Raw genomic sequence first — 18,717 nt, 5'->3', positions numbered from 1 at the left:
GTGGATGAGTTTGCACTTTAAGGCAAAATCTCTGGGTAAAGAAATCCAACCAGTGCATGAAACCAGAGTTTTAACAAACAGTCGTCTAACTCTCCTTCATTTCTGCAGGGATCGCTTCTGGCAAAAAGGAATATTGGATTTTAACAAGCGAACGGTGCGCGATCCGAACGAGCTTTACAGAAACAGCGAGGCTGAGATAAATATAAGTGAGATTTTTTTTTTTTTTTTACAGAGATCATGAGGAATAATTGAGCTTTAAATTTCACCGAAAGGCTCGGCCTCGAGACAAATGAGCTTTTGATGGGATAAAGAACATCAAAGTTCCAGGATCGCAGAAATCTGGGTTGCTTTAGCAGCCGGAGGAACGAAGATCAGGAATAAATTTATGTCTGCCAGGAAAACCGAAGCCCACAGCTGGCTTAGCTCCGGCAGCATTCAGCATCTATTTAAAAGATCTACGTTAATAATATCACTGGACTGTTTAAACTTCAGGAAAGGAAGGAAAGAAGGGAGGAAAGGAGGTAGGGAGGGAAAAAAAGAGGAAAGATTGGAAGAGACGATGGAAGGGAGGGAGGAATAAAGGAAGGAAGAAAGAAGAGAGAGAGGAAAGGAGAAAGGAAAGAAGGGATGAGGGACAGAAGGAAAAAAGGAAATAGGAAAGGAAGGAAGGAACATAGGGAGAGAAGATGGAAGAGATGAATGAATAAAGGAAGAAAGAAAGAAGGGAGAGAAGAAAGAAGAATGGAAAGAAGGAAGGAATTATGGAAAGAAGAAGCAAGGAAAGAAGTAAGGAAGGAAGGACAAAAGGATGGAAGGGAGGAATATAGGAAGGAAAGAAGTAAAGGAGGAAGCAAAAGAAAAAGACAGAAAAGGCAGGAGGGAGGAAAAGAGGAAGAATAAAAAAAGATCAAAGGAAAGTAGGAAAGAACAAATGAAAAGGGTAGGTAGGTAGGAAGGAAGGAAGGAAGGAAGGAAGGAAGGAAGGAAGGAAGGAAGGAAGGAAGGAAGGAAGGAAGGAAGGAAGGAAGGAAGGAAGGAAGGAAGGAAGGAAGGAAGGAAGGAAGGAAGGAAGGAAGGAAGGAAGGAAGGAAGGAAGGAAGGAAGGAAGGAAGGAGTTATGGAAAGAAGGAGGAAAGAGAAAAGTAATGAAGTAAGGAATGAAAAAAAGGAGAAAGGGAAGGAAGAACGTTTTACAACTTGACATTCTGCGATTATTTATGACGAATTATTTGCGTCTTCTTGAGGTTGGAAGCTAATGCAGCTTAATAAGGGAAGCCGAGAGTCTGTGAAAGTCATTACTGGGTTTCTTAGCTGAGTCCTTGTCGTTATTTACGTCTCTGTCATTGCGCTTACTGAGGGATTCCTGCTCTCCATTCTGCTCCTGCCCTGCATCCCAAACATCTTCTGCTCAAATCGCACGGGGATTTGGGGTCTTATTGGTGGCATTAGCCGGCTTTGAAAAGCTCGATCAGCCGCTCAAGAATGTAAACAACTCAGCGGCAGAGTTACTCTTTATAATACGAGGTAATCAGTGCCAGAAGCACCACAGCAAATCACTTAATTACAAAAAGAAGCACAGAAAAAACATAAAAATATTTTTAACAACCCTGATTTAGTAATGAATTAAGATTAAAACGGATAATTGAAATGGTTCTACAAAAACATTTAACTTTACTGTCATTTTAATTCATAGAAAAGTTTTTATTGACCTCAAAGTGGAGAAATTTACTGCATAGTAACAAAACAGATAGTAACAAAAGCAGGAAGTGGACTACAGCACAGGGCATTCTGGGTAAAAATATCTAAAACCAATATAAAGAATAATAGAAAAATTGGATAAAATCCAATTAAATTGAATTTTTTTACTTTATAAGATATGTTTTTGTATAAAGTTATATGTGACCGTCCTCTTCATGTGAGTGTCTTCAGTCAGAGGCTTATTCAAATTCACTGTAATACAGACTGCTACAAGAGATCTTTTCTAACAACAGCCATCAAAATCTAAAATAGCAATTTCTATTTGAGTTAATATGAGTTACATAACATTTAAATTACCTTTGGGATCAATAAAGTATTTTAGAATTTTGTCTAGAAAGTTTGGTTCGTTTGTTAAAAAATGCGAACTCTAGTCCGCCTATAAGCCTTGGTTTTGGTTCAGTTGATCGGCCCATGTGAACGCCAAGCGGACTGGAGTCCGCCCCAAAAGCAGGAAGTGGACTACAGCACAGGGCATTCTGGGTAAATACAACCAAAACAAATGCTTAGAGTTTAGCGTTGGCGCAAAAATTAGCTAGTAGTTTTTGGCCAGAGACAAGAGAAATCCTACAGCTGCTAAAATTTGACGCCACTCCAATTTTTTTACATTTTCTGAAGAAGAAAGCTGCGTTCAGCGTCTTCTTCAGAAGGTTTTTGAATCATTTCCTTCAATAGTTCTTGGTCCAGCGCCCCCACAGGTGAGGAGAGGAACAGGGTTTTTTAAGAGTTAATTTTGTTTGACACAGTGCAGTGAGAAAACTAACTGCAGCAGCTAAAAATGGAACAAATGTAGCAACTTTGTTCCCCAACAGAACCAAATCCATCAGGTGTGAAAACTCCTTAAGTGATAAAAATGAGATCTACTAAATGTTGTGATTCTCCTCTATTCATCTTCCTTCACCCATCATCATGAGATCCTGCTTTTCTCTGTAAGAGGCTGTTAACACACTACTGGAACCACTATGACCACCTAATCCCTCCCTGCTAACATGCTAACGCTAAACATAAGCCGCAGCTGCAGATCTATCTTCGCTCTCATTATCGTCCGGCCTTCATGCTTTGACCTAAATAACTTTACTCAGCAGTCATCTGTTTCCCTGTCTTCCAGGTATCTGTTAAATGGATAATATATCTTCCTCTTTGCTTAATGCAAATCCTCATTCTCAGCAGTTTTTATTCCGCTGCTTCTCTGTCCTACTTTAATCTGATTCCATGTTTTTTTAAAGAGGAGAAGGGAGAGCAAAACTCACTGTAGATGAAATATGTTCTCTATATACTATAATATATATATATATAATAATGTGGAATTTTTGTTGACATTATTGTGCTCAGTTTCTGGTGACCCTATAAATATCAATACCAAACTGAAATACAAATAATTCAACACGTATCTAAAGTTTAAAACCAGTTTTTACTCTCCAAAGCTCATCTAGCTAGTTAGCTAATGCTAACTACAAAGTAACACTAAAGTTAAGATATGATAAAAACTTAGTTACCAGAAGGTACTTTACTGTACCTCAGAGTTACTACATAAATAACTGTAGGAGCTATTAGTTACTGTAAAGGGTTTTAATTCCCATAAACCAACCAGTCTCAGAATGAATGAGTAGCACAATATTTGTTATTAATTGTCATTATTAATACTAAAATATTTCACATTAAGATCTAACCAATTATCAAAGAAGAAAAATGAAAATAATAATTAATATCTATTTACTATTAATGGACTAAATTCAAGAAAACAAAAAGTTTTTAAACCATGTAAAAAAAAACAAAGTAAATGTTTAATACATTCATTAATGACTGGACTGCATTAAAGTCTAAAAATATTCCACTTAATTTACAAATGTCAAGAGGAATGATATTTTTCTTATTTCTGATCGAAGTAGTAAATTTGAGGGGAAACAGGAAAGATCTGGTTTAGTTTCTCATTTTTACTCTTGAAATGAGTTGAAACTTGCTGTGGAAAATGTAATAAATTGTTATATTTTCATACAAACTCTCTTCAGAAGTTTGGTGTGAAATCTTTCCACTGTTAACAATAATCAGAACACAGAATATTAGTGCTGACATTTTAGATTAGAATAATACGGTTAGCTTTCATTAGCATCCGTTAGCTTCAGTTAGCTTCCATTTGCTTTTGATTTCGTTAGCAATTATATGATTTCAACAACCAACACCAGATTCAAACTAGGTCTAATTTTAAAATGAACCATATAAACATCAATCAAAGAAGATGAAAAAGTAGAACAATTTATGTTTTAGGTAATACGACTGTTAGCTTCTGTTAGCTTACCTGTATGCATAAGTTTCATATTGGATTTATTTTTAACAATTAATCTGTGGAGTTCTGCTGATTCCTAAAACAAGTGACACCAGATTCAAACCAGAGATAATTTTGATATGAAAACATCTATAAAATATGATAAAAAAGTAAAAGAAAAGTGTTTTAGGTAATGCTACAGTTAGCTTTCGTTAGCTTTTAACTGTATTGTTTCAGACACATAGTTTCTTTAGCAAATCAACTGTGGAGTTCTGCTGGATCCTAAAAGAAATTATATCAACATAAACTACATAAAACATCAAAGTATGTGCAAACGTAAAACTGTTTACATTTTAGTTGCCACCATTAGCTTCTGTTAGCGTCCGTTAGCTGTCTGTGTCTGAGAAACTCATAAAAGATAAAGCTTAAATATTGTGATATAAATTGTATATTAAAAGCATACTTTAGTTAGAACCAAAGGCTTTATGATTTTGTTTTTTTGTTCTGTGGCAGCACATTAAAAAACAAACAAACGCAACTGTTAATAATTCAGAAAACAAGCTGATTAATATCACAATGTTCTCTTCATCTCCGTCAGTTTGTCTCTCCTGGCGACTCGCATTTGAAGGCTAACCTCGGTGGAACACGCTGCGTTAATCTCTTCTGACATTTTCTCGTCTTCCTCTGCTTGTTTAAGCAGTTACACTGAAAAACTGTCCAACCAAATTAACATTTGACTCATAAAAATGATTTTATTTAAAATTTCAACTTGTGTGTATGGAATCAGAAAAAAATTATATTTTCAGCTTCTCATAAAAACTAATCATTCAAGCTAGTTTATATTATTTTAATAACTTAAGCAGCACAAATGTTTATATATATAAAAATATATAATATATTTATCATATTTATTTAATATAAATATTATATAAATATTTAAATATAAAATATATTTATACATAAAAAGATATATATATATACATACATATATACGTATATACAGTATATATATATATATGTATATATATACACACACATTGTTTTTTACCCGAATTAACGCAGATGAGGCAAATAAATGATGGGGAAACCCAGCATTACCCGGTTTTATTTCCAGTGCAGTCTAAGGTTAAAGGGATGCTGAATACATTAGACAATTTAAAAGTGTCTACAATTTTCAGCCGAGGCTTAAAGCTAACGTGCTAACTGCTGGAGATTCTGGGACGAGCGCCTCTGCTTCACCAGAACCCAACACCGAGTCGTAGTAACATGTTCCCGCCGCTCGTGCTTTGTTAATACAACCTTTTGCCCTTTATAGTACAGCGCAGTCATGCCACTCAACAGCTGTCTCAATAAAACTGAGAACTCCTGTTACCATGTGTGCTTTATAGTATAAATGTTTGAACAAATTCACATATTTCTGATGAAATCGTAATTAGAAAAACCTTTTCAGGACCGCCACACCGACTTGGAAATGAAGTAAGAAATGTTATTTAATTTTAACAGCTTTTAAAGTTAATTTTCTTTCCACTTTATAATTATTCAACACGCTTTGTTAATGAAATATCACATAAAATTCCACGTAAATTTGTTTTTGTGGCATGACAAAAAATGGAGAAGTTGAGCTCATTTGTGTTATAATAACTTAAAATATCTCAAGCTAATTTTTACTAATTGGATGAGATTTACTAGTCTAAAACTAAAACTTAAATGTAAAAATACAATGTTGGATAACTGTATTGCTCCAGATTAGCTGCTGTGCAAGTTACTTAACAGGTTGTTGCTAGGTAGCCAAAGAATGACTGAGTTGCTAGGTAACCAAAGAATGACTGAGTTGCTAGGTAACCAAAGAGTGAGTGAGCCAGTTGATTCCACCATTTCTTTCAGCCAGCAGTGAAAAGTTGAGCAGCAATATTTTATTAAACATATTATTCATTTATATTGATCATGCATCTATTGCCTAAATATACGTATATTATAGATTTTTTTTGTCCCACTATAAAGGCAGCTCACTCAGATCACCTTTATCCAAACTGCTTCCACTATCCTGAATTGACCTGAAACCAAGTGCAAAATTCAAATATATATCTATATATAGACTTGCAGAATGCTGGTTATTATATTCTGGATGAACATCGGTGGTATTTACTGGCTGGAGGGCATTTTATTATGACCTAAACAGAGCTGTATTTCTTACACAAAGAAGAGTAAAATGGATAAATTCACTTTTTTAAAAAAACATCAAAGAATAAATTTGTCCAGCATTGCAGTTACAAACCATAAAATCTGTCACATTCTAAATTAGGTCACCTTTAAATGAGATCACGTTGCAAGAAGAAGAAAATTAGATCTTTAAACCTTCATCCAAGAACCAAAAGCATGCAGAAAATTCCTCTCTGCTGGTAATTAAAGATTTCAAAAAGCAGGTTATTCTGCAGGAAATAAGAGCGCTCAGTTTTCAACAGGAGGATTTGAGCTAGGGGAGGTCTGTGTAAATTTGGTTGACCTACTTTTTGTTTCTGGCTGCTGTGCTTCAGCCTTTAATATTTAAGAAGATCCTTTCTCCTAATGAACCTTTCTCAGAATCTGTGTAAGGTGAAAACGCCTTACAAAACAAGGCTGTTTGTCCTTCCATGTGTGGATTAAACTGTTCTTAATTACTGTATGAGAGATAATTATAGTCATTTACAAAAAAATAAGCTATTCTGGTTCAGAGGTGGAAACGTGCATCAGAAGGAAAATATTTGACCATTTTAGTAATGATAAATCACTAAACAAAGTTTAAATACATTGTTGGTTTTATTTTTTAGCAAGTTTTGACCTACTTTTGGATTTTTAAAAGTATTTGCTTTGTTTCATTTTAGATGAAAGACACTAAGGAAATTTTAAAAGGCAGTTTTCAAGAATTTGATTTGATTATTTAAAAGAAAAAGTTCTTACAGACCAGACTGAAAATGCAGTGTAAGTAAGTTTTCTGTGAGTAACTAATTTTTGATTTTTTTTTGCTATCAAAATCAGATATTTTGGTGATACTTTAAAGATATTTGCAAGATTTTTGCAATATATTTTCCTCATTAAACCCCATACAAAATCTAAATGTAGAAAAAAAATTACAAAACAATACTTTTAAAAAATTATTATTCCTTAAAGAACATAAAAAGCTCGATTTTTGTTACAGATTATGGACTATTACAACTTAGTAGTGCAGTAAAAGCAAGGTCACTTAAACAAAATGTTTGTTTTCTTTACCATTTTTGCTCAAAATTGTCACTAAATTCATAACTATGAATTAGCGTTAAAACAAATTGTGAGGATCTGTGGATTTTTCATTAATTGTGAAAAACTGGAAGGACTGAAATTTTATGAAACAAAAAATGTTAATATCAAAATAAGTTCTTCTTAAAATTAAATAATATTCAATAGTTTTTCCAATTTGATTGGTCCCACGTGATTTCATAAATGTTTTTGAGTTTTTTTAGGTGAAACTCAGATTTTGTGCTGCTAATTTTTTTATATTTTCACAAAATTTTGCAGTATTTGCCTTTATGTATGACAGCAAATGTGACTTTTTGTTACTCGCCAAATATATCACGGACTGTAACTTAACATCAAGAAAATCCAAGGCCGCAGTTTAGTAGAAATAAGAAATACTGCCACCTGCAGGTGAGAGTTTGCAGAAAATGTGGATATTTGTTGATTTTGAGTGAATAAATAAGCAAACTCTCGAAATGTCCTAGTCAAAACCCAGACTTTCATCTGACTAAGTTGCTATGGCGTGAAAGTGATGGAAAATCTCTTATTTTTGGCTGAATTAGAACAACTGTGCAAAGAGTGGGACATTTATTGAACAGAAAAGATAATAAACATCTAACTTCATAACTTTTCTTTACTGTTTTGTATGATATGTTTAATAACATTTAAAGGTGCAGACAGTCCTGCGTTATGTAGTTTGTGCTTTAAGATGCAGTCCTCTGCTTTCCCTTTGTCTCCCACTGTCGACACAGATTGTTCTCTAATTAGGCCAAGGCTTCTGTGAGGAAGATTTAAGAAACAGAAATCAATTCTGGGTGTGCTTCCTCCGCCCGGCCCGTGTTCAAAGTCTTCGGTAATGGCGTATCTATCAACTTTTTAGTCCGTCTTCTCGGGAACGCGTGGCGCAGTCGCTTGCCTCTGCATCTGTCTGTAATTCATCACGCAGCGGGTGCATACCTGCGGGAACTCGATGATGGCCACGGCATGAGGTAACGCAACACTGAGCCAGTTGTGATATGTTTTTTTTTTTTTGGTGGGGTGAGTAGGGCGGAGTGTGAGAGGACATGACGTTTGCTTCCCTTTTTTCTGCAGCCCATCTGGAGGGTTTAACCTTTCACTCAACAACTGTCGCTCTGCAGAAAGAAAAGATGGACCGTCGATGCCCAGAATTCCTCAAGCCGCTGCTTGAAATCCAACGCCTCAGTACAACACCCCAGAGATGTTTTCAAACTATCTTCCCATGTTCATACAGCTCGATTCAGCAACCAGCGATTGCACCATCAAGGCCTTCGCCGCCGACTGTAAGCCCAGAGGGGAACGGGTTCATTTAATTTATTCAGGACAGATCACTGAGTCTCTTCCCAGCTCTAACTTTAGGTAGAGACACTGGAGTCCCCAGGCCTGCCGCAATAAACAATAAATCAATCACATGATCAATTTAAACAAGCTCAATACCTAGTCATTTTTCTGTTTTCTCGCATAAGTAACTCCTCTCTTGTTTTTAACAAATATAATTGTGAATCTCATTTATACTGGCCAGACATATAATGAAAGTGACTGGAATACAACACTGGACTGGTTTGACTCTCTCAAGAACAGAAACTTCTTTGTGTGAATAGATAACACAGTAGTTACATATGGGGTACCCCAAGGGTCAAGAGTCAAGGTAGTTATTCAAAACTGTGGTTTTATGTACTGTTCGGAAAAAAAGTACAACCTCGTCCAGTTTTTTAAAATGATCTGACGTTTACCAGGTGCTAAAAATATTTATAAGAGATGAGCTATGCAAAAATTACATCTTGCCCTTTTTTATACATCTATTTGGGTCTCAACTGCTTCTAAAAACTGCCTAAGCACTTAAAAAAAAACACCCAGCGGTTTTTGGCAATAAGTTAATGTTTTTGGCGTCTGGAAAATGAGCCGTTTCAAAACCTTTTTAAATGTAACATCACAAATCAGCAGTCACTTCCCCGTTACCTAGCAACCCCAGCACACTTCCGCCTGTTACCTGGCTACCAAAACGGAGCTCCAGCATGTTTGGCCACCTGGTTTTACCTCTGTATGCATTGTACAATGGCTGCTGGAAAAGACAAATGTCAGAAACTCAGAAACCACTTTCTGCAGTCTTGATGGTTGTTTAGGAAGTTCTACTTTGGCTTTTCAAAGATGTACAATTCTATAATTGTGCATCTGTTTGCAGCTATTTTTACTTTAGGGGCGTGGCCAGCAGCACCTTATTAGGATTTAAAGTGACAAGAGGCCCTAAAAAAGCTCATTCTGAACTGACCACACTAAAATCAGATCATCTAAGATCAGATTTTGTGCCAAAAATGTAATTATCATGTTTTGTGTCACCTATATTTCTATCAAGGAAGCATAACAGATTACTTTTAATCTGTAATCTGCTCAGGTAATAACAAGAAATCAGATTAGCTACCGTAACTAAGCAGATGATACACAGCTCTACATTATGATGTCACCAGGTGACTCAAAAACCATTCAATCACTGAACAGATGCGTAGAGCAGAGAAATGTGTGGATGTGCCAAAACTTTCTCCAGCTGAACAAAAACAAAAGTGAATTTATTATTTTTGGACCGAAAGAGGAACGATCTAGAGTCAATGCACAGCTTCAGTTATTACAACCAGAAACTAAAAATCAGGCCTGAAATCTGGATGTTGTGATGATCTCTGACCCAAACCTTCACATAAAGACAGTTACAAAGTCGGCCTTCTGTCACCTGAAGAACAGTTCTAGGATTTAAGGACTATTATTCATGTTAGTGTTGAAAAACATTTACCAGCTGCAGTTAGTTGTCAAATTCACTTCCACTTCAGAAAGTACCAAGTAAGTAATGAGGCTACAGTTTCTTGTAAATGCACACCAGCGAGGACAGTAGCTTTCATTTGTCCACGTAGCTCCACTTAGGCGACCAGTTTGTCTGTCATCAGTCTGCCTGAGTCTGCATGAAAAGCAAACAGAGGTCATGTTGACCGCTCCAGCTGCCAGGGATTTATTTATCAAGACATACTGAGAATATTCTTTATGTCTCCTCACTTCTAGGCCAGAAGTTTTGGATCCAACACAGACACTGGGCATGAAAGCCGTTTTTGCACCTGATGGTGCTGTAGACTTGGTTCAATCGGGGATCAAAATAACATTTTGATAAATTTTCAGCACCTGCCCATCACTTTTACACTGCATTAAGTCAAACAAACCAAACCGTTTGAAAGAGCTGTTCCCCTCCCCACCTGTGGGGACGTTGTACCAAGAAATACTGAAGGGAACGACACAAAAACCTCTGAAGAAGACACTGAACTCAACTTCCTTCTTCCCAAAATGTTAACAAAAATATAGTGTCGTCAGATTTTAGCGGTTGTAGGATTTTTCTTTTGTCTTTGGTAAAACACGATTATCAATTTCTCCTGCTAATGCTAGCCTCCTGCGTTTGTTTTGGTTGTATTTACCAAGAATGCTCTGGTCTGTAGTCCACTTCCTGCTTCTGGGTCAGTCTCCAGTCCGCTTGGCGTTCACATATGCATTCAAAGATATGCTTATGTGAACTGAGGTTTACACAGGTAAACCTCAGTTCGACACAAACTGAGGTTTGTAGGCGGACCATAAGTTTGCTTTTTTAGTTGATTGCGCGTTCACACCGGACTTTCTAGACAAACAGACTAGAGTTCAATTAAAGTGAACTAAAACTAAACAGGGCTGATGTCTTTACTGTACTTATTATAACAACCAACCATTTAAAGAAAATTAGCATCAGTCTGAGTCAAGCTCTATATTTATCTTCTTCTACAGGAATGAAGCGTCTTCAGCCAGACTTGTGGAGAGGGTGACTCATCTCATTTGCCTCTCTGAAAATATGTCTACAAATGTTATTTAACACTCAAGCAGCTCCATATGATTACACCTCCACCGCCGTACTTTATGACAGAGGATCATTCTCACTGGTAGACTCCTTCGTAGCCAGATTATGTAGATTGGCTCCCCATCAGTGGAGTCACTTTCCGAATACGATCCCTTTGGAAGTAACTGAGCTTTGTTTATTTTTAAGTCTGGGAACAAACAGAATGCAGACATGAACTAGCCCAGTTTATATTCGAACTCGTATTTCTACATTTTAATTTTAAAAATTTAAATAAATTGTAAGTAGTTCTCACTGCTAAATTTGTGGATTTCTGTTTGATTTGAGATGCTAAATTTCCAGCAGTTTGATTACTAAACAAAAACAGAAAGACGCCAATTTTTGCAAAATTGTCTACCACTCCAAACTGACCATTAATTTAGCAACAGAGCTACATATAGGCCTGTAATATTGGTTGAATTGATTATTGAGGAATGAAAATTCAAGCTCATTTTGTCATTTTAGTGAATTTTATTGTTGTTTTGGATTAGAGACAGGCTTTTAAATTCCTACGTGCAGGGCCAGTGTGTTAGGATTTCCCCTGATTTCCTCCACTTCACTGAAAAAAGAACAATATAAACATTTATTATTAAACACAAAACATGACAATACTTTGCTGTCACTGTTTTTGTCTCGCCTGCCCATTGAGTTATGAATTGTGTGCCATATTTGCAGTGGTGGGCATACTTCCGAACTAATTTTTCATTTAGTGCTTTGACGCTTTTGTCAATTGTGAAAAAGTTTAGCACACTTAGCTTCTTCTAAATTAATTTTTCCAAATATGTTCCAAAATGCTACCTTACTTGGCTGTTTTGTAAACTTTTAGTTGAATAAACTTCAAAATCTGTGCTAAAGTTTTGGTAATCAGCTGCTATATGATTTGTATTCATGCCCTTATTTGCTCTTTCTCTCTTTTTAAAAGAAACTGTATTGAGCAAGTGGCAAATATACAATGAAGTATACAGAAAAAAAATTCAACAAATAAATACGAAATTCACTTATATGAATTGTTTTGAGAGTTTTATTGTTGGTACTCCTCACATTATTCTATACCCACAAAGCATCGCTGTAGCTATACAGTAAACTGTTTAAAGTCTATGAATGTTCTCCATGCTTTCTGACCAAAACCTTACTGTAGTTAATTAGGCTAAATTAGCACCAGAGTTAAAGGTCTGTTCCAAAGAATCACTTCCTGAATCGCAACTGCAGGTGTTCAGTGACAAATTTGACCATTTCAATGAGTATTAACACAGTTGAATTAGCCTCCTGCACAACCAATAAGAATGAAGCAAGTGGTCTCTGGATGGTAAGTCAACAAAAGAACACGGTTTCTTTTCCAGCACCCATTGTGCAGTGCATACAGCACAGGTGTCAAACTCCAGTCCTGGAGGGCCGCTGCCCTGCAACTTTTAGATGTGCCTCTGCTGCACCACACCTGAACAGAATAATTAGGTCATTAAGGCTCTGGAGAACTGATCTACACAAGGAGGAGGTCATTAAGCCATTTCATTCCAGTGTTTTGTACCTGTGGCACATCTAAAAACTACAGGACACCAGCCCTTGAAGACTGGAGTTTCACACCCCTGGCATACAGCGATAAAACAGGCATCACCATATACAATAACTTTGAAGAATTTGAATTAATATGAGCTACAGCAAAATTTAATTTCTCTTTGGGATCAATGAGGTATTTTTGATTTGTGAATTAGAAAACCAGCTGACCAAACGTGTTGGAACTCTTCTTCGGTTGCTAGGTAACGGGCAGAATTCGGCTGAGGTTGCTAGGTAACGGGCAGTGCCTGATGACTTGTGGCGTTACATTCTGGAGGTTTTTGAAACGTCTCATTTCCCAGACTCTATAAAACATTAACTTATTGCCAAAAACCATCTGGGTGTTTCTTTTTAAGCACATGGACTGTTTTTAAAAACAGTTGAGACCCAAACGTAAACTCACAAACATGCAAAATGTGAATTTGATCCACAGTTTTCTGCTGATTCTGCCTGTTTGATGTACTTTTCATATTCCTTAATTAGTCCAGCTGAGTCAAGTCCATCGTCTACTACATGAATCAACGGTTCTGCAGCCGCCCTTACATTTGGGAACTATTCTTGTTGCTGTTTATTGGGATGCGTGCTCCGTCGAGTCTCGGGAAGCTTTTCCCCGCTGAGAGCAAGACGCCGCGGGAGGAGTCGCAATAAAGTGACCAGCTGATCGACAGGCACAGAGGGGACTTTGAAGCTAAGACAGTGCAATTGAGTTCAAGACGGGGGCAGCAAAGTGAGGACGGGTGGATAGGAAGGAAAAAAGAGGAGCCTGATAATGTGGTGTTGGGAATATAATATGAATGATGTCAGGATGTCGGATCGGAGACTCATTTGTAGGATATAATAAAATGCAAGGATGAAATTACTGCATGATGGGGAAATAGAAATGGAAAAGGCTTAGAGGTCTTTGCAGGAAAGACATATCAAATCGACACATTTCATCGCGCATCAACGTTCGCATGCCTCTCTAAATATGGACTCCAATATTTCAAGAAAACACCTTCTTTGGTTTGTCCAAACTTTTTGCCACATGGGCCAAAATGTAGAACACAAAATAATTAAAATCAAGAAAATACAGTTTTGTTTTGTAGGAATGGGATGTAATTTGTTGTTAAGTGTGTCACAATAATCAATTATTAAATGAATCACGTGATAAATTAAAATAGTACAGACTAAATAATCCAGTTTATTTGTGGTTTCAGTTGTTTGTGGTTTTTAATTCCCTTTTTATTTCTTGTTTTTGGTTGTTTTATTTTGTTTATTTAAAATGTCTTCCAGTTTGGTGTTCTGTACAAAATAAAAATAAAAAACATCTAGTTTTCTAATTCTTTTGGGCTTTGTTGACCAAATGTATTATCAGTTAGAAGAACAGGACTTTTCACTTTCTTTCAAACCCTTTGCAAATATTTAACCAAGTTCAATACATTTTAAAAATGCAGATTTTGGTGCAACAAAATTGACATTTCACTAAAAGTCTCTGAATTGATGTGGTTCAACTTATATAAAAGCTTGGCTATAAAAAGACAAATACTTTGTGTTTATTAAACGAAGGAGTATTAGGGCCATCTATAAAAAAATTACAAAAAATTCAAATATGAGAAGTTGTAATAGATACATATTATGAGAATAAACTTGTAAGAGTATAAAATGTCGAGAATAAAGTTGCACAAGTATGACTTTATTCTGTAGATATTTTTGGCTTTGTTCTGAAAATATGAATATTTTCATATTATTTCAGTTTTATTTTTGTCATTCTTTTTTACTTTGTTCTCCCAATTTTAGTATAATCTTTGTATGGCCCTAGTACTCCATTGTAATATTAACATTTTCCATTGTAAGAAAGTTTTGTTGCTAATAATTTTACCCTGATTATAAATAAAAAGTCTCCATCTGCATCAACCACATGTCCAACTATTGTATTAGTCTGGAACTGCAGTTTAAGGGCCGCACAACTTCAGTCCAACGATCACAAATGGACCTCAGACCGCACTTTGGACACGACTTGTTTACCCTGGATAACTTTGTCAGAGTTGGAACCTATAAAACCATTAAATTCCAATTTTCCTTAGATAATGATGAGCGAGACGGTGAAAATGGTGCAGATGGATGCCAGCCGGGCAGACGGTGTAACCGACAGAGAGCAGGCCGGGTCAGACGGATAAAGTGTCGGCTTAATGAAGACGTGATGCAGCGTAGTCACACCTGACTTGGCGAAGGCCAATCTGACAAATCATTTCCCTGCTTAAATACTCTGGATGACCCAACAGAGACATAAAAAAATAACAATTAACCTTTTATATGGCTTTCATTATAAAAATCAGATTTTTTACAAATATTTTGTTGTTTTTTGAGGTTTCACAAATATGTTTCAATATGAAATTCTTTTATATTATCGTGTATAAAATATATTAAAATGTATTTATATTAAATAAATACATACGGCTGAAAATCATATTCAAATCAAATTCAAAACTACTTTATTGATCCCAAAGCAAAATGAAATAATATCACGATATAAGCATTTCATTTATGTCAATATTGCTAATTATTGATTAGTTTTTTTATCTGAAAGGCTGCCAAACTGTTGACATGACCGGTCCTGTTTTCACTCCATGTCATTTTTTATTTTTAAGCAGCTAAGAGAGACAGTGGCGGAACTTAAACTGCTGCTGGGCAAGTTACTTAACAGACTGTTGCTCGGTAACCAAAGAGTGAGCGAGTTGCTAGGTAACCAAAGAGTGAGCGAGTTGCTAGGTGACCAAAGAGTGAGTGAGTCAGTCTATTCCACCAACTTTTCTTAGCAGCTAAAACTCTATTTGACTTATTATCTATTGGTATTTATCATGCGTCTGTCACGGTAAATATTATTGATTTATTGTCTAGACCTAATAAAACATCCTGTATTTTAAATTTCTACAAGTATAGGGTTCAATCTCTAAGTTTGGGTAAAAAGAAAACTAGAAATTGTCAGCATTTGTGCATTTATGGAGTTTGAAATAGAGCTTCTGTAATTATCTCTCCACCAATGACAGATAAAAACACCACAGCCTTGGCACGGTTGAATTTTAGGAATGGTGTCTTGTGGTTGGTTAATGTTTCACTGCAATTGGAGGTTACGTCGCAATTTTTGTAAGATGATACATTACTGGAATAAACTGCAAATTTATGGTGTGATTAAGAGCTTATCATTAACGCTGATGATGCAAGGGTGTCTGCTGAATGTTATTTAAGTTTTTATTCTTAATAGCAAGGGTGTCCTTTTGGCTATTTGTGGCCTTTGGACCGATTGCCCCCAACTACAGTTCAAGATACAAATTTGGCCTGGTGGTTGATATAGATGGAGATTTTTTATTTTTATTAAAGGTGAAGTTGTTACCAAAATAATTTTCTTACTATGAAAAATTGCAAATTCAACATAAAGTATTGATATTTTTACAAACAAGCTTTTATAATAAGTTGAACCACATCAATTAAGAGACTTTTACTGAAAAGTTGACTTTGTTGAACTCAAATAAGCTTTTATTTAGTCTATTAAACTTGGCTCAATATAGCGGACATTTTGAAACAAAGTGACCCAAATCCTGTCCTTAAAACTGTTTAATCGAGCACAAATGAATTTGAAAACTATAAGTGCAAAATACGTTTTAATTTTTGTATCTACAATGAATAACATTCTTTTCCAACAAAAATACTAAACAAAAAAAAACTGACTACTTTATTTGCTTGATTTTAGATTTTTTTATTTTATTTGACTACTTTTGACAATTTCAGACCACATGGCAAAAGTTTGGACATCCCTGCTCTATCGTAATATTTACATTAAGCAGTTTTGAAATTATTATTTAATTTAATGTATTAAGGAAATAAAGCAATCCCAATTGACTTATGCCAATCTGAAAATAGAGTCCCGCTGTGTTTCATTAGCAAACCACATTTTAGTTTAATATCACAAGCCACACTTCAAAACACTTACAAAGAACCTGTTTGACAACATGAAGTAGGCAAAATTATCCTAAAACTAACACATAATGCTCCAACCTGATCTAAAACAAGGTTGAAAAATCTCATATGTTCCCGAATTAAAACAATGTTTTAAAGCAAAGTCGAACAAAACTGTTGCAAAAGTCTTATTTCCAGTTACTGCAAATGGCTATGAACTATTAGCTTAAGGGAACAATTGCATTTTTACAATGTCAGTTTGACTGAAGTCTGACTGACCCAAGTTTCATTTATCGATGCCGAATAAAAAACTATTTTGAGAATTTTGAAAATTTTACGTTTCAGATGTTTCAGAGCTAAAAGAATTTAAATATACTTTTGTTGTTTGATTAAAATATTAAATTTTTAGTTATTAGTGTTCAGATTCAAATAAATTAAAAAACTCAAAATTATTGCCTGCTTAACAAATAGTTCATACACAGCTGTTTAAATTGTGGAGGAAATTTGGTGATTTACAACTTTAACTTCAAATGTTCTTTGTTGTTAAAAGCCGGTTAAAGTCTACTATTACTCTGAGCAGAGAAAGAAAATACATGTTGATCAGATGGATTAACTTTAAATGTTTTTGTTTAGTCTACATTTGAACAGAATGCATAAACTAGGAAACATTTACAAACTTTCAACAATTCTTGTGTAAAATGAAAATGTATTGCTAAACCTGAGCCTAGCAGTGGTAGTTAGAGTTTGGAATATTGTTGGAGAAAATCTGCTGTGAAATCTGGACTTGACCTTAGAAATATTGAGTCTGAAAAGGTTTTAATCCAACTGTTTTTACTCTAAATGTTCACAGATTGTTGCCCAATCATATTACTACTTTCTTCTACTTAATGAGCTTAAACTGCAGGTGATTATTCTCTCTCAAACTGCAAGTTTGTTGCAATATAAACGTCTAAAAAATTCAAACCAGACACCAAAAGTGCGTCTGTTAGACACAATTACCAGCAAATATCTTTACATTTAACCCTAAAGAAACATTAGAAATATTAGTGATTAAAACAGACACAATCCTGTATTTGTTCTTCTTTCAGAGATGTTTTCACGCTAATTAATGGAGTCATACTGCATTAATTCCTAAATACTTTAAGGAGTATTTTTATGAGTAAAAATAATTCTAAAAGTATCCCCCCCCAAAATGATCAACTTTAAAATTGTGTGTTTATGCAGTGGAAAACATTCTAGCACCATTGGCATATTATTTAACTTTTAACAAGACATTTTTCCCATGTTATAATCTACTAGTGAATAGCACTTTTCCATCCATATTAAGGTAGTATTTACTCAAAAAGAGCTCCTACATCTTGCTGAAAAGTTAGCTGTTAGTTATTTCATGTGTACTAAGACGTTAGCAATTGAATTTAGGCTAAATTTACTTGGTAATAGTTTGTGTTTTTGCAGTGTAGTGAGGGTTTCCCGTCTGGACTGTCTTACCTGTCTTCTTTGGCTCAGGCATGTCTGTGTCTGTTTAACGGGATTCCTCCTTCCTGCTTCCCAGTGGAACTGCCGGCGCGTCTCTTCCTCCCCTCATTTTATGAGCTCGCTCCCCGCCCGCCGCCGCCGCCGCCATCCTCCCCCGGGAGGAAGCAGAAAGCAGGACAGCGGCAGAATGGCGGTCACATGAAACCTTGGCAGGAGCTACGAGGCTTTAAGGAGACCGGAGGATGAAGACACCGAGAGGGGGGAAAAAGTTTAAGGGAAACTGTTTCAGAGCCGTTAAGGAGAAAGCTGCCAGCCGATGAACTCATTACGCCCGGGAGGCTAAACATTAGCGCACCGACGCTAATTTTTAGGTGCAGAAATTAAAAAAGAAATCACAAATATTGTATTGTGCTTATGTTTACGTGGATTGGGTAATTAATACTCAACAGGAATACCGTCGTTTTAAAAATGTATTGAATTATTGTTGAACAACCAACTGATTCTTCTTCTTTCTTCCAACTTTTGCCGCCGCCATTTCGCGAACTAGCGGAAGTGCCGTAATTTGCCGACGGATGAC

The 18,717-nt window shown here is 35.7% G+C and overlaps 1 protein-coding gene across 3 annotated transcripts in view; it reads right to left on the bottom strand.

The window, feature by feature from the left end:
• Positions 1-18,281, bottom strand: part of mybpc2a (myosin binding protein Ca) — a 67,206-nt gene extending 48,925 nt beyond the window's left edge. For all 3 annotated transcript variants that reach the window (XM_028042898.1, XM_028042899.1, XM_028042900.1), the window contains exon 1: positions 18,153-18,281. In XM_028042898.1, coding sequence (XP_027898699.1) covers positions 18,153-18,174 — 22 coding nt within the window. In that variant the 5' untranslated portion in view covers positions 18,175-18,281. The remainder of the gene's footprint in view (positions 1-18,152) is intronic.
• Positions 18,282-18,717: the final 436 nt, after the last annotated feature.

This window comes from Xiphophorus couchianus, chromosome 16, assembly GCF_001444195.1.
Source record: "Xiphophorus couchianus chromosome 16, X_couchianus-1.0, whole genome shotgun sequence".
NCBI lineage: Eukaryota > Metazoa > Chordata > Actinopteri > Cyprinodontiformes > Poeciliidae > Xiphophorus > Xiphophorus couchianus.
This window is presented reverse-complemented; position numbering and strand designations above follow the sequence as displayed.